General features: G+C 53.3%; 2 protein-coding genes across 5 annotated transcripts; one reads left to right on the top strand and one right to left on the bottom strand.

Annotated features, from left to right (window-relative positions):
- Positions 1-66: 66 nt before the first annotated feature.
- On the bottom strand, positions 67-12607 carry BSCL2 (BSCL2 lipid droplet biogenesis associated, seipin). Of its 4 annotated transcripts, XM_029956662.1 has the most exons (12): positions 12499-12607; positions 10092-10306; positions 8372-8688; positions 6737-6818; positions 2911-3054; positions 1716-1850; positions 1424-1521; positions 1124-1265; positions 927-993; positions 641-763; positions 459-539; positions 67-308 (listed from the first exon to the last, which is right to left on the bottom strand). In XM_029956662.1, the coding sequence occupies exons 2-12, from the start codon at positions 10206-10208 to the stop codon at positions 166-168; spliced, it is 1449 nt and encodes a 482-aa protein (XP_029812522.1). In that variant the 5' UTR covers positions 10209-10306; positions 12499-12607; the 3' UTR covers positions 67-165. The 4 variants fall into 4 exon arrangements, with proteins under 4 accessions (XP_029812522.1, XP_029812523.1, XP_029812524.1 ...); XM_029956663.1 differs by lacking the exon at positions 12499-12607 and having other exon boundaries at positions 641-757; positions 10092-10231; XM_029956664.1 differs by lacking the exons at positions 10092-10306; positions 12499-12607 and adding an exon at positions 9011-9284.
- Positions 10237-12218, top strand: GNG3 (G protein subunit gamma 3). The gene is made up of 4 exons (XM_029956665.1): positions 10237-10329; positions 10685-10897; positions 11321-11420; positions 11691-12218. The coding sequence occupies exons 3-4, from the start codon at positions 11322-11324 to the stop codon at positions 11817-11819; spliced, it is 228 nt and encodes a 75-aa protein (XP_029812525.1). The 5' UTR covers positions 10237-10329; positions 10685-10897; position 11321; the 3' UTR covers positions 11820-12218.
- Positions 12608-14469: the final 1862 nt, after the last annotated feature.

Below are 14469 nucleotides of genomic sequence, written 5' to 3'. Positions count from 1 at the left end.
AGCAAGGATGCCTGGGGAACACGGGGTTTTCAAGTGGCCCCGAATCCATTTCAAGCAGTCAGGGAAGCCGCTGGCATGAAAATAGTTTATTGAGGGAAGCCACGGGAAAGGGAAGGGGGGTCCGGTGGGAAAGGGCTGGAATGTGAGGACTCTGCCTTGTTCTCTTCAGGAACTAGAGCAGGTGGGGCGCTGTCGGAGATTGCCCGCAGAGGGTTCAGAGCTGCCCAGAGTCTCGGGGGCAAGGGCAGGGGCAGGGGCAGGCAGGTTGGCCTCCGTCAGTAGAGCTGCATCTTCCCAGGAGCCGGAACCTGGGCCAGGGGAGGGAGGAGCAAAGTTAAATGGGAAATTAAATAATCAGGGGCCCTTCTCTCCCAACCAATATAACCTCCCCCCTACCCACATGCCACCCCCCTCTGCCCAAGGCCCCCCATCCTCCCCCCATGCGGAGCACCCCTCACCATCACTGGCCTCTGGCTCCAGCTCCTCCTCTCCAGTCAAGGGCTGCTGATCTGGTTTCTCCTCCTCTAAGAGCTGACCCTCTGCAGCCACAAGGGGAATGCGGAGGTCAGGCTGGCAGAGGCCGAAGGGGGACCCCTGAGGAGGTGTTGGGAGGGAGGCTGGGCGAGCTGCGGCACCATACCTGCCCCTGGGGGGTCTTCAGGGCTCTCGCCACCACCACTGCCACCGAATCCACCGCTGCCACTGGCATCCTCTGTGATGTCTGACAGCTGCGTTGACTCCTCTTGGCCTTGGGGCCCTGTGCCTCCAGAGTGGGGGAGGGCAGGGGAGGGCTAGGGCGGCTGCACCCAGGCAGCCCCTGCTCCAGCCTGTCCCCTGACCCTCAGCCCAGCTGCGGGGGGCCTAACGCCCCACACTGGGTAGTTCCGGAGCACCCTCTCACCCAGCTCCCCAACTGGCACACTCACCTGGGGGATGGGCAGAGACCCTTCGCTGCACTGCCTTCCGGGAACTGTCTCTCTTTCGGAGGTTTACCTGTAGGGGAGAAAGCAGTGAGCAGCCAGGAGGCCAGGATGGACTTCTGGCGCCTGAGCCCCGCGACACGCCCCCAGCCCACCCCTCAAAGAAGGATCACGAAGGGGAGGGGGAGGAGGTCCTCTGTGACCTGCAGAGAGAAGCGGTGGCGGGGCCAGATGCCCCCCCACACCCACTGCATGTAGCTGAAGAGCACGACGACGCTGAGGAAGGTGAAGTTGCTGGCGATGCCAACGAAGGCGCAGGTCATCGGGAAGTTGTACAGCAGGTACCTGGGGCAGGAAGGGGGCAGCGGTTGCTGGAGAGCACTAGCCTCCCCGCTTCGCAGAGATCATTCCTGGGGCAGTTCAAAGCAGTTTCCCCTTCAAGACAGCACCCCGCCCCCCCCTCCCCGGGGAGCTGCTGAGGCCTGGCTTCGGGGGCTCCTCACCTGAGCCCAGTGAAGTGGGCGTGGATGCGGAGGTAGGCTCCGTACAGCTGGATGCGCTTGCTGTGGATCTCGATGATCGCGCCGGTGGTCGGCACATACTACGGGGGGGGCGGGGGGGGGTGAGCATCAGGCCAGGGTCCTGCTGCTGTCACTCTTACCAGCCCAACCTGAGACCTGCTTGCAGCATCTGTGGCCATCCCTGCTGACCGGACCCAAAGGCGCCTCAGGTAGAACTCTGAGCTCTTGGGGAGCACAGTCTCTAGTCTCCCGTCACCTCCCTACCCCCCCTTACCGAGTTCTCTCTGTATTCCGGGTAGAGCTCCACCTCCAGGAGCTGCTTCTGCTCAGTGAAGCCAAACAGCAGGAGGCTGGAGAAGACCAGCGTGTCCAGCATCTGGAGCAGGTTGGAGCGGTAATGCAGCATCACCTGCCGGAGCCAGCGAGGGAGGGGAGAGTTGGGGACGGGTGCCCCCAGACCGCCACAGCCCTACCAATCCCTCAACCACCCCTGAGCAGCCTGTGACCCCTGCTCCCTCACTTTCACTTCCTACCACACCCTTCCACGCCCCCCACCCCGAAACCAGTCTCGGCCCAGCCATTCCAGCTGCTTTAGTTACATCCCTCCTCTACTCAATCCATGTCTCTACTCCAGGGCAAAACACGCCCCACTTCTAAGAATCACATAGGTTAAGCCCAACACGGTCTCTGATCTTTCCCACAAGCAGTTCTAGGGTCCAGAATAGACCCTAAGTTCCAGCGCCCCAGCGGAAGCATTTTTCCCCATGTAGACATTCGGAGACAGGCTTCATCATGTGGCTCTGTTGACAATTCATGTAAGAACAGAGTCTCAGGGCGCCTGGGTGGCACAGTTGGTTAAGCAGATGACTTCGGTGCAGGTCATGATCTTGCAGTTTGTGAGTTCGAGCCTTGCATCGGGCTCTCTGTGCTGACAGCTCAGAGCCTGGAGCCTGCTTTGGATTTTGGGTCTCCCTCTCCCTCTGCCCCTCCCCCAATTGTTCGAGTGCGTGCTCTCTCTCAGAACTAAACAAACATTAAAAAAAAAAAAAAGAACAGAGTCTAATATTTATTGAACACCTACCACGTGCAAACAAGCATGATACATTTCTTTATCAGATCCAATCTGGTCTTGCTGTGGGGCCATGACTTTCATACCCAGTTAGTAATGCTTTGTAACCAAGGGGTTAAGGAAGTAGTCTCTCAATTAATAGGTTTCTGAGATAGAATGCCAGAGGACATCTGTCGGGCTCTAAAGAAGCCCATTTTACTCCCCTCTTCAGACTTCACCCTGAAGTTGGACATGCTCATCAGATACCTGGGATGTGTGTCTGGCTCGGTAAACGGACTCTCTCCCTGATCCTGCGGCGTCTGTGACCGAGGAGCCAGGACGTTTCTCCCGAAGCCCTCCCCAGAGATTCGGACCTCTGTTGTCATGTCCACACCCTCCCAGACAGGCCACAGGCACTTACGGAGCGTGAAGAAGTGGAGATGATTCGGCCGCCTCGGGTGTAGCATGAAATGGTGACTAAGAACATGCCCAAGTCTTGATTCACAGGGGACTCTGGCAGCTCAAGCTCCAAGGTGATGCGGTACGGCTGGCCATACATCAGCACCTGCCCGAGAGAGCCCCATTCTTCAAAAACGAGGGTTTTTCATTGTAGGTCTCTGTTCCACCCCTGCCCCGGGTTAGCAGAGCAGGCCTCTGGGGCTCTCATCCCAGGACGGTGCTGCCCCCTTGTGGTGGCCAAGTCCCTCCTACTTCCTAGGGCTTGGCTGAACTGCGCTCTGCTGTTCTGAGAAAGGCTGTGTCACACATTTCTTTTGCAAAAGTGAACCATCCGGTTGCCAACTGGGCCATCTGTGACTCAGGCCGCTGTCCCCATGAGGCCATCCCCTTGGGCCCCGCCCGCCTCCACTTACATTATTAATTAACCAAGTCCCAGAAGTGCGAGCCACCTCTCGGTCTCTGTCACTCTGGACCACCTTTGTGTCCCTCTGGGTCCTTACCTTGCTTCTTTAGGTAGAACCCTGAGACTCTTGGTGGGAAGGCGTCTTCACTGGGATTAACCTCAAAAGGTTAAAGGATTTGCCACCAAACATACCCTGGTTTTTCCTGACCATTCCTATATTCTTCTAATCCTTTATTCAGTTCTTATCTGTAGCATAACTCCCCCCCACCCCCAGGGTGGGTACACAAGAATCACAGGGGCAAGAGTAAAGTTTCTGTATTTAAACAAAGGGTATGGATTCAATTTTTTTAATGTTTATTATTTTTGAGAGAGAGAGCGCGAGAGAGCACGGGGGCAGGGCGGGGGCAGAAAGAGAGGGAGACAGGATCTGAAGAAGGCTCTCTGCTGACAGCAGACAGCCCAATGTGGGGCTTGAACTCAAAAACCATGAGACCGTGACCTGAGCCGAAGTCGGACACTTAACCGACTGAGCCACCCAGGCACCCCCAAAGGGAATGGAGTTAAAAACCAAAACCAAAACCCAAACCCCAGCCTATAGTGAACCACTCCCCAAATCCAGATATAATTGAAGGTATTCTGGGCACCGTCACTAAGGTAAAAGGTAGAAAACCACTTCTCAAGGTCGTTTTTTATACAGATGCTGCTTTTTAGAATGAATTATCTGTTGGGAAAACAATGGTTTCCATGAAATTCTTAGCCCCCAGATAAGTCCTGATGAAACCAGCCGCTTCGCTGAATTCTTTGAAACCATTATAGTAGGTAGTTCTCAGGGTCGGTTCAAGGGAAATGGGGAGTGACTCCTAGCTTATGGATAGGAGTTTCTTTTTGGGGTGATGAAAATGTTCTAAAATTAATTATGTTGGTTGCATAGACTCTGAATACATTGAAAACAACATTTTAAATGGGCAAATTGTATCGTATGTGAGTTATAGCTTAGTAAAGCTGTTTCATATATATGTTTTTAAACTAGTAATTCTGTCTAAACAAACATCATCTCCTCCAATGGGCTCGATCCACGGAATTGAATGCCAGGATCCTGTGAACGACTCCACGCCTTTGTTCACATCTGCCTGACAGGCAGAGGCCCCTTCGATGCCTCCATCCCCACCCGACATTCACCCTCCCTAAAAAGGTCTACATCGAGCCTCTCCATCACCATAATCTCACTCTGATCCCTCCCATCCTTCACATACTCTTCTGAAATGCCAAATCTGCATCTTACATTCTGCTACTTAATACAATGCCCAGATTTCTGTCAATCCTGTGAGCTCCTTGAAAGCAGGACATCTTCCAGGTCTCATAAGGTGTCACACAGAAAAGAGACATGCTATTTTCCTCACTCATTCATAAATATTCACTATAGGGGCGCCTGGATGGCTCAGTCAATCAAGCGACTGACTTCAGCTCAGGTCATATCACGGTTTGTGGGTTCGAGCCCTGTGTCAGGCTCTGTGATGACAGCATAGAGCCTGGAGCCTGCTTCTGATTCTGTGTCTCCCTCTCTCTCTGCCCCTCCCCTATTCGTGCTCTGTTTCTCTCTTCTCAATAATAAAAATAAATATAAAAAATAAAATAAATAAAAAAAGATAAATGTTCACTGTAAATGAACAGAAAGATTGACCTCCTTTCATGATCAGGGACTACCCAGACTGGAGTCCCCGATACGGGTCTCCCCTCACCCTTCCCCCTTCCCTTCCCTCCTCATCCAGCGGCCTCACACGCAGTTGTTTTAGGCTCCCTGAGTCACCATTTGGATCTCCACACTGGACAGTCACACAACTGTATGCGCGTTTCAGGTGCAGATGGTCTGTGGCTTTGTTTCTAATTCCCTCTCACTGTCCGTTTATTATTATTTTTGAGCCACAAAAGCACACTGAATCAGCGCCTTCACAGATGACCTTGTAATGATCTCCAAACTCCTTTCCCGCCAGGATTAAAATGAGAAATCTCTGGCTGGCATCCGACATTCCACCTCATGACTCTGAAATCTTCCACTTGGGACCCGCTCCTCTGGGACTCAAGCTAAGTCTGTCTTGCTGATAGCGTACGGGTACCGGGTGGTTACCTGGAAGGCGGCACAGGATCCACCATCTCTCAGGTTACCATATTGTCAAACAAGTCCAGGCTAAAACCAATCCCAGGGGACCCCAGATGCTACTGCTTATGCTCCTCCCTTCAGAGTGGCCATTTACGCCTGGCCTGTGTAAGTCAGTGTCCTCTCAAGAACCACTTACAAAAAAATACTTTCCAGGCGGCCCCTGGGTGGCTGGGTCAGTTAGGCACACACCAGACTCTTGATTTTGGTTCAGGTCGTGATCTCATGGTTCATGAGACTGAGCCCTGTGTTGGGCTCTGTGCTGAGCGTGGAGCCTGCTTGGGATTGATTCTCTCTCTCTCTCTGCTCTCCCTCTCTTTCTGTCCCTCTCTGGCTCGCTCTCTCAAAATAAATAAATAAATAAATAAACATTAAATAAAGTTCTTAGTAAGTCTGACCACTGATTATGACCAATTATGTTGCTAACAACTAAAAAATGTCTGGTCATCAAAAACAATGTTGGGGCGCCTGGGTGGCTCAGTCGGTTAAGCATCTGGCTTCGGCTCAGGTCATGATCTCACGGTTTGTGGGTTCGAGCCCGGCGTCAGGCTCTGTGCTGACAGCTAGCTCAGAGCCTGGAGCCTGTTTTGGATTCTGTGTCTCCCTCTCTCTCTGACCCTCCCCGGCTGGTGTTGTCTCTCTTTGTCTCTCAAAAATCAATAAAAAACGTTAAAAAATTTAAAAAAACAAAACAATGTTGATGCTACGAAGGTCCTTTTAAAGGGTTCAGGGATCCTACCCTTTTTCAGAGCCTCTACCAGCTTGCCGAATATAAACAGATGCACCCCCATTCTGCTTTTCCCAGGGTTTCCGGGTTCGTTGAAGTCATGCTGGCATCTGGCCCATCCCCTGGCACAGTACCCTTTGTAATGGCAGGTTATGGATATGTGTCAACAGTTTCATCATTTTACATACAGGCTTTCAAAACTCTTGGGTGGCTTTGATCCCAGTCCAGTGAAATAGCTGGTTGATTTACGTTCACTGAGGTCTTAAACACATCTAGTAGCTATGGCTTGTCTGAGGTCATCTGAGAAGAGCATCACTAACATCTGCGGCAGGAAAGAATAATCCACACAGTTCAGATTTTAATTCTCCTTTAACCTCCCTTTCCTTGAGAGCCTTCCTCTTGGGCTCTGCTACTCCGTCCCTGCTCACCAGGTCTTTCTCAAGCCCTCCGATTTCAAGTCTTCAAAGCTCTAACGAAACCTCTCTTCAGCTCCCCATACTCACCCGATCACGTCCACCCTTAGCCAGCGAGACATTGGCAACAGGGAAGGAGCAGAGTAAGGAGGTGGAGGAATCACAGTCCGTCCTAGATGAGAATGAGGATGACACTGTGCTAAGTTAGAGAGTCTGCCTTACCTGTCTGTCCACTTCCTTGGGCCCCCAGGGCTCCCTCTTGTCCCCCATCCCTTCTTGCAGAACAGGTACCCTTCTCTGTCAGAGAGAGACGGAGAAGAAATGCAGCCAGGAGATTCCAGACCCCTGAGTGATTCTTTCTTTCTCTTCCTGCACCTTCAGCTCATTTCCTTTCATTAGGGGGAAAACTCTTAAACAGGACTCCACAGACATTTCATTGAATAGTTTCAGACTTAAATGTTTTTAAAGACTCACTTGGAGAGCTTCATAAAAATGCAGATTCCTGGGTCCTAGCCCCAGATTCTGATTTAGTAATTCTGGTCTGGGGTCTGGGTTGAGAAAATTCCTCCCAAGGAATCCACCGATGGTCTTAAAGAGGCTGAGATACCTCCTCAACTTGTAAGCAAATACATATATATATTTCTATATTAAAAATATACAGGGGCGCCTGGGTGGCTCAATCAGTTAAGTGTTCGACTTCAGCTCAGGTCATGATCTCACGGTTCGTGGATTTGAGCCTTGCGTCAGGTTCCCTGCTGACAGCTCAGAGCCTTGAGGCTGTTTCGGATTCTGTGTCTCCCTCTCTCTCTCTGCCCTTCCCCCATTCATGCTCTGTCTCTCTGTCTCAAAAATAAGTTAACTATTAAAAAAAAGTTTTAAATTAAAATATACAATAATAACTAAATATATATATATATATATATATATAAATTCCTCCTCCTTAAGTAAGCTCTACACTCAACATGGGACTTGAAATGACCATGAGATCAAGGGTTGGGTGCCCTACCGTCTGAGCCAGACTGGTACCCCCTTGCATACATGATTTTATAACAGAAAGGGCCATAGCTTTCATGAGATCCATGCCTCCTAAAAGCTTAAGCACCTCTGACTTAGAAACTACAGTTCATGATCAGAAAACATGACTTTGGACCACTGATAACAATGTCCTTATTGGCATCTCTTGATTGGTCCTATGGCCCATGTTGAGACAAGGGGAGAGAATTTGGTAAGGTTAATAAAATCAAAAGGACCTGAAGCCCCAGGCAAGAAGCAGGACTCTGGGACTTTATGTACCCAGTCACCTCTAGTTTGCATAATCTCTATGGTGCAGGATTATCGGGAGTGGGAGGAAGGCAACTTGCTGCTTTTCTAACACCTACTCTACTGAAGGCCAGCTTAGTCCTGAGTCGACTCAAGGGATATGGCTGGCTGAGAGATCCAACCCAAACAGAACGGACCCACACAGTGACAGCCTAAAAGGGGAATTCTCCCCTCCCCTGCTTTTTAACCAAAGATTTTATTAACCAGACGCAGAAATAGGATCTTAGAGCACTACCAACCCAGAGCTCCCTCGGCCTTGGGCTGTGGAAGGTAAGAAGCCGTATAAACACACTGGGCTCCGGTTTTCTCCTCTGAAAGTGAGGGGGCGTTGAACTGAATAAGCTCTAAGGGCCCAAACAGCAACTCTCAAAGAATGACTCGACTTTGGGAGAAGACCCGTCTCACCTGTAGTAGAAGTGCACGGGGCTGAGGTGGCTGACTGTCGGCATGTAGGAATAGTAGAAGGAGCCATAGAGGAAGACAGACACCCAGAGCAGGAGAAGGATGGTACAGAAGAGCACCCCAAACTGCAGCAGCAGCTTGCGGGCACGACCAGCCAAGACGTGGCCCACCTCGTGGGCCCACAGCAAGGCGGGTACTGGTGGGTCATTGATCATGGCAGGGAGTGCGGAGTGTCTGGCCCCAGCTTCAGGCCTTGTGTTCCTAGATCCTCGGTCACTCGGCCGCCACTCCTGGCCATGGGATGAAGCAGCTGGTGGTTCCTGGAAAAAGACAGAGAAGGTGGAAAGAATGACTCTTTTCCCAGGAGTGGTGGGGACAAGGACAAGCTTACTTGACTGGCTCGAGGAACCAGAGATAGCTGGACACAGCACAGTCTTTTTTTCATATGGCTTTTCTCCAAATGATTGGGCTTCCCAACGATTTTTCCTTCCCTTTCTTTCACTGTGCTTTCTTCGCCCCCCACCCCCACCCCCCCAGTGCCAGAACAACTCCGCTGAACTTGACTTCTGGACACCTGATTCTGGGACAGGCTACCTTGATACTCATTCATGGCAATATATAAGTATACAAAAAAATGAGCACCTTAAAAAGGCTTTTACACACATGATGACACGGAGTCCACACTGCGAGGCGGCTGCACGGAGAGAATGTGCAACTTGCCTAAGGTCGTACAGACGCGCTCACATCCTGCTGCCTAAGCGCCGTCAGAACGGTCTCCCGGGCTTCTCTCCGCGCGGAACTGCAGTCGCTCCGGGACGGGGCCACGCTCCACGCCGGGCCGTCCGTCCTGCAGCCAACGGCTGCTCCTCGCCAGCACCCCTTCGGGCTGGCGGTGGGCGCGCAGCGCGCGCCCGGAGCCCCCACCTAACCGCGCCACCAGGGAAACCAGCCCGCGGGCCGCCGCAGCTCCGCAGACTCACCTGCTCGCCGGCTGCCAGGTCAACTGCGGGAAGCTGACTTCCGCCTCCAGTGGAAGCCCCGCCCCCTCCCGCCGGCTGCCATTGCGGCGCCGGGAGGCGGGACCCCACTCAGGGGCGGAGCCCGGCGCAAGGGGCGGGGTCTGCCGGGCGGCGAGTTTCCCACCTCTGCGCTCCGTTACCCAGACCAAAGAGGACAAGCGCCTTCCTTCAGGCCTCAAGATATGCCCCCACGACATGCTATGAGTCAGCAGCATCCCCCTCAGCCCGGCCTTCCGCCCACCTTCACCACCGGCCATTTAAACCCGGCAAAGGGGGAGAGAGGCGGGCAACCAGCTGGCGCTGATTTTTGGCGCCCACAGCTCCTTACACCTGTAGGCGTTCTAGGCGGAGGGCGCTAACGGCCAGCCGGTTGGCCCCTATTCACCGCAGTGATAGCATTTCAGCTCCGTATTTTGTCTCCAACATTTGGGATCGCCCTCCTCTGACCCTAACTAGACTCTCCCTCAGAGTCCGCACAGCGCACCATCTAGACTAGATCTTGGCAGCCGGTACCTTCTATGTTGTACGTGGCTCTTCACCACAAATAACATCCCTCAGAGGGTTAGTGTGCGTCTTTGCATTCCACACAGCACCAAGCACAAGGCTGGGTCTGGGAAGTATTCTATCAAACCAATCCCCCCCCACCCAGGAAGCCCATCTAATTTCAAGAAACACCCAATGACTCTCCCCACAATCCCCCCTACCTCTTCTTTGTCCGATTCTTTGATCTGGTATCTGCACACCTCTTTGCCCCCAGCTTCTCCTTCTCCTTGTTCTTTAGGCATCTTCCTGACGTACCTTGTGGCCCCTGGATCTTCCATTCGAGTCACCTGTGGCTAGAACATGACGTGGTTGGTGATCTAGAAGCTGGTTACCTGTAGATCATCACATTTTCCTGGAGATAGGGAACGGAGGGTCCCTGGGAAAGACAAGAAGATGCAGGTACTACATGCTGTGTCAGAGTGGAGGGAGGAGGGGGGGGCGACTGCCCAGCTGATGTCAGATTTTCAAATGAGCAGGGTCCCCCGCAGCCAGTACTGGTTCCACTGCAGGGGATGTCACAGGTCCAGACCACCCCATTTAAGGGAGGGGGGATCGGCCTGGGCCTCAGCTCCTTCCAGCTCCTTCCAAGCCCAGACTTAGAATGCCTGCAATGGGGGAAGGGCAGCTAAGTGAGACCGTTAACAGTGGGGGGTGTGCGCAGGGGCTGCAGTCAGCGGCCAGGCTCCCCCATTGGCCAGGCAGTTGGTATGCTCCAGGATATGAGCAGCTCCTTCTAGCATCCTTCATCCTTCAGGTACCAGCGTCTGGGCAGTGCCTGAGCCGCAGGAACTGGGTTCAGCCCTCGACGGACCTTTGACCTGACCCTCCCCAGTGGCCTTCTTTGTATCAACTGCTTCGGCTGCCGCAGTCAGCAGCAACTCCCTGCAAGGTGGGGCACCCATCTCCGGCAGGTTTTGTGCACCCCGCTGACCACTCCCCAGGGCTGCCACACTGCCTGTGGCTTCAGGTGAGTAGGGAGCATCCTGCCTTTCTCCCGTTGGGGCTCAAGGGGGCAGGTGGGGGTTCTGTGCCCTCCTCAACAGGGCGGGGCTCTTTCTGGTTGAGGCTTCCAGAGCTGGGAACACATGGCCGGAAGAGCCGAAAAGCCTTAAATCATTTGTAGGTTCAATGGTCTGTGACCCAGGTTGTGTGGGAGTTTGGGGGGCGGGGGGTAGTATCTCATCCCACCTTCTCCATTTCCTTAACCTGGCAAGACAGGATGGGAAAGGCCCCTGGAGGATGGGGATACGAGGAACAAAATGCTGGGGCACATGACCCCAGCCTTGTAAAGACTGCTAAAAAATGAGCATGGGGCGGGGGTCCTCCGATGAGATTATGCAGCATCCCCTTCCCCGCATTGTGCTCTGAGCTATCACTCTCTTTTCTCCAGGATGAAAGGGGAGACCCCTGTAAACAGCACTATGAGTATTGGGCAAGCCCGCAAGATGGTGGAGCAGCTTAAGATTGAAGCCAGCTTGTGCCGGATAAAGGTGGGTGGACCCTGGGTCCCTTTAGTTGGCCCACTCGTGCTGTAGGCCCCCAAACCTCAGGTTAAGAGATGTTTTCTTTCCTCGACTCCCTGCCATCAGGGGAGGAGTCTCCGGTTCTGTAAGGACAGCTGTCCCCTGGCCGCTGTCAGGGATGAGGGAAGAGAATACTAAGGAGCCCTGAAGAGGGTGAAAGATAACCCATTCGGGGAGGGAGGCTGCAGCCCCTCTCAGGGGACCTGGCTAACCACTCCCCTCCTGGCTGTGCCCCAGGTGTCCAAGGCAGCAGCAGACTTGATGACTTACTGTGATGCCCACGCCTGCGAGGATCCCCTCATCACCCCTGTGCCCACTTCGGAGAACCCCTTCCGGGAGAAGAAGTTCTTCTGTGCCCTCCTCTGAGTCGCCCTGTCCCTCCCCACAAGCTCGTCACCTTTCCCTCTCCTAGGCCCTTCCTTAGGTCAGTAACTGTCCTGAGCCCCTGAGGGTCCCTACATCCCATTCCTAGCCCTTGTCCAACCCTGTGAGGTTATCTGAAGCACAAGGCTCTCTGTCACCTATCTGTGGACCCCATTTCCTCGCCCACCTCGGCCGACCCCAAGTACCCCGACTACGGGGGCCCCCTTAGTTCTGTCCCCAGAAGGGCCGTCAGCCTCTGCCAGCGTCCTGCCGGCTTCTCTCTGTGACCCGCTCAGACAATGGAGAGAGGGATGGGCCGGGTGCTCGCTCTCAGTCTCACCTGGAGCTATTAGAAGGGTAAAGCCATTTGAAGAATAAAGTCATCCAGAGTCTCAGAGGACAGCCCCTGTGTTAGCGTTCTTGGGGACAGGATCATCAGTCTGTAGACACGGGAATGTGTACGGCAGGTGAAAGGTTTGCCATACTCAAGGAATAGGGCTAGTCAAAGCAGGCAAGACACCGTCTAGGACCCGAGACCGCCGGGACTGGGGGGATGGCGGGCGCAAGAGACCGTGTCCAGTGGAAGGACTTAGTTACAACAGACACTCAAGAGGCCGCGGAGAGCGTTCACACACACACGCGCGCGCGAAAGCACTGAACCCAAGTGAAAATGAAAACAGACCGAACTGGGTGGCTCTAGGGAGGGATCTTGAGGGCAGTGGCCGACAGCAGGAACTCAGTACCGGAGGGGAGGAGCTCGGCTCCAGTTCCTTCGAAGGGGCCGGTTTTACTTCTTCTAAGATGGCCGCGCCCACAGCGGGCCCCTTTCCAAGATGGCCACCGCCATGGGACCCGCGCCAATATGGCGGCCCCACGTCACTGGGCTTCACCGTACAGGGCTTCCGAGCTAGCCCCATACTTAAAATGGCGGCCCCGGGCATCTGGAGTTCTCAATATGGTCCCTTCGGTGTTCATCTGGTCTCAAAATGGCTGCCCCTGTTCTCGCCAACTCGATGCCCATTCCTACACACCCCGGAGTCTCGAAGCCGACGTCTCCCGGCTCCAGGCGAAGGCACACGGGTGACTAAAGCAAAGATCGTGGGACAAGGGGACGTTAGCAAGCACAGCGTAGCAGGCGCTGGGAGCGTGGATCTTGCGAGGGAATCTCGTTTCTACCGCTTGCCAAATAGATGGCTTTGGCGTGTAAAACAGAAGTGCGCGGCCAATGCCCGGCGCCGCTCATCTCAGGCGCCCTGCCTTGGTCGCCTCCTGGACTCCCTTAGGAGCGGAATAAGCCCGAAACTACCCTGCTAGGGCTTAACTATGCTCCCCTTTCCCTCTCAGACCCATTCGGTCACATCCGCCAGAAGCGATGTCCCCGCCCCTCGTGTGCCTACCAACCTCCGTAGTGGTCCCAGCATGCTGTCTGGCCAGACGCCAAAACTAAGGCTTAATGTCTCACGAGCGCCTCCCAGATTCAAACTTGGCGGAGGTTTAGAAGTCCAGAATGCTCTTCTAGAAAGAAGCCTTTTCCTTCCAAGGGTGAACATATGGAGGTGGGACCAGGGCCAAGGCAGGGAAGGTAACAGTCCGAGGGTGTCTGCTTCTCATGCACTATCAACATCCCCCAAATTCAGGGATACATCCTTGCCTGGGAAAGCCTAGGTCACGTTTCGTGCCAGTATACACTTTGTAGGGGAAGGGGGGAGGGGGTGCTGAGGGGAGGAGCCACCCTGCAGTGATTGGAGGGTGACCTGTATTAGGGATAGTCATCGCCCCCAGCTTCGCCACACCCCCACTTCCTTCGCACAGGAAGACAGCAAGGGTACAGGAACTCAGAAAGGAAACCAAAGGAATAAAGGGCATTCTACCAGGAACCGAACTTCCTCTCCTATGGATGTCTCCACAGGTCCAGGGGCACCCAGTGAACTGGGAAGCTGCTGTTGAATTTCTGAGCCCTCACAAGTCCTGGAGGTCATCTAATTCATCACCTCCTTCTAGAGATGAAGGAACAGGGAAAGTAAACCCCGTCACCCTGAAGTGGGGACCTACCCTCATTCTGTTCAGGAGTCCGCTTTAGTTTCTTCTTGGGTGTTTCATGAAAACTCCTGGAAGGATCAAGCCTATTTAAATCCCTGTACCCAGAAAGTGTCTGGCACCTCGCTGGCATTCAAATATTTAACAAATGATTAGGATTATACTATATGTACTTAAATAGCAAGCAATGCAGGGCAGTCAGTAAGAACCTTGCTCTTTTTCTACTGCATCGAAGTGTTGGGGCAAATTCCAGAAGAGGAGGTGAAAATTTCCACATCAGCTCAGGCTTGGTAAAAAGGCAGAAGGGCTCAATTAATAAGAGTCTTGATAGGAGCTGTGTCTGCTTTTTTTTAGACCTCTGCTTAATTTTTCTGCACAATTTTTATACTCTTCAGATTGGGGGTGATGGCTGCAGCCCTAGTTGGGGGAAAAGGGGGTTTAAGAGATAACCAGGGACCAGACATTAACTATAATCAACCATTAAAAATTAATTAGCTCTAACACTGACTTTATATATCCCAGAGAATGGGTAAATCCTGAAATCCAGACTAGCCTTTATGCATACACGGCTGTAAGTCCCTGGAGTCTGACCATCTGTCTCCTACACAGGGAGGAG

The sequence above is a fragment of the Suricata suricatta genome, chromosome 11 (assembly GCF_006229205.1).
Source record: "Suricata suricatta isolate VVHF042 chromosome 11, meerkat_22Aug2017_6uvM2_HiC, whole genome shotgun sequence".
Classification (NCBI taxonomy): domain Eukaryota; kingdom Metazoa; phylum Chordata; class Mammalia; order Carnivora; family Herpestidae; genus Suricata; species Suricata suricatta.
The sequence above is the reverse complement of the archived record's forward strand: the minus strand, read 5'-3'. Positions and strand labels throughout refer to the sequence as shown.

What these genes read in the sequence shown, in the direction of transcription:
- BSCL2 (XM_029956662.1), bottom strand. Translation starts at nt 10,208, where the DNA reads ATGGAAGATCCAGGGGCCACAAGGTACGTCAGGAAGATGCCTAAAGAA. An exon ending in CGGAATACAGAGAGAACTCG is followed by an intron (nt 1,522 to 1,715) that starts GTAAGGGGGGGT and finishes CCCCCCCCGTAG; the next exon opens with TATGTGCCGACCACCGGCGC. An exon ending in GGAGCCAGAGGCCAGTGATG is followed by an intron (nt 309 to 458) that starts GTGAGGGGTGCT and finishes CCCCTGGCCCAG; the next exon opens with GTTCCGGCTCCTGGGAAGAT.
- GNG3 (XM_029956665.1), top strand. Translation starts at nt 11,322, where the DNA reads ATGAAAGGGGAGACCCCTGTAAACAGCACTATGAGTATTGGGCAAGCC. An exon ending in CCAGCTTGTGCCGGATAAAG is followed by an intron (nt 11,421 to 11,690) that starts GTGGGTGGACCC and finishes GCTGTGCCCCAG; the next exon opens with GTGTCCAAGGCAGCAGCAGA.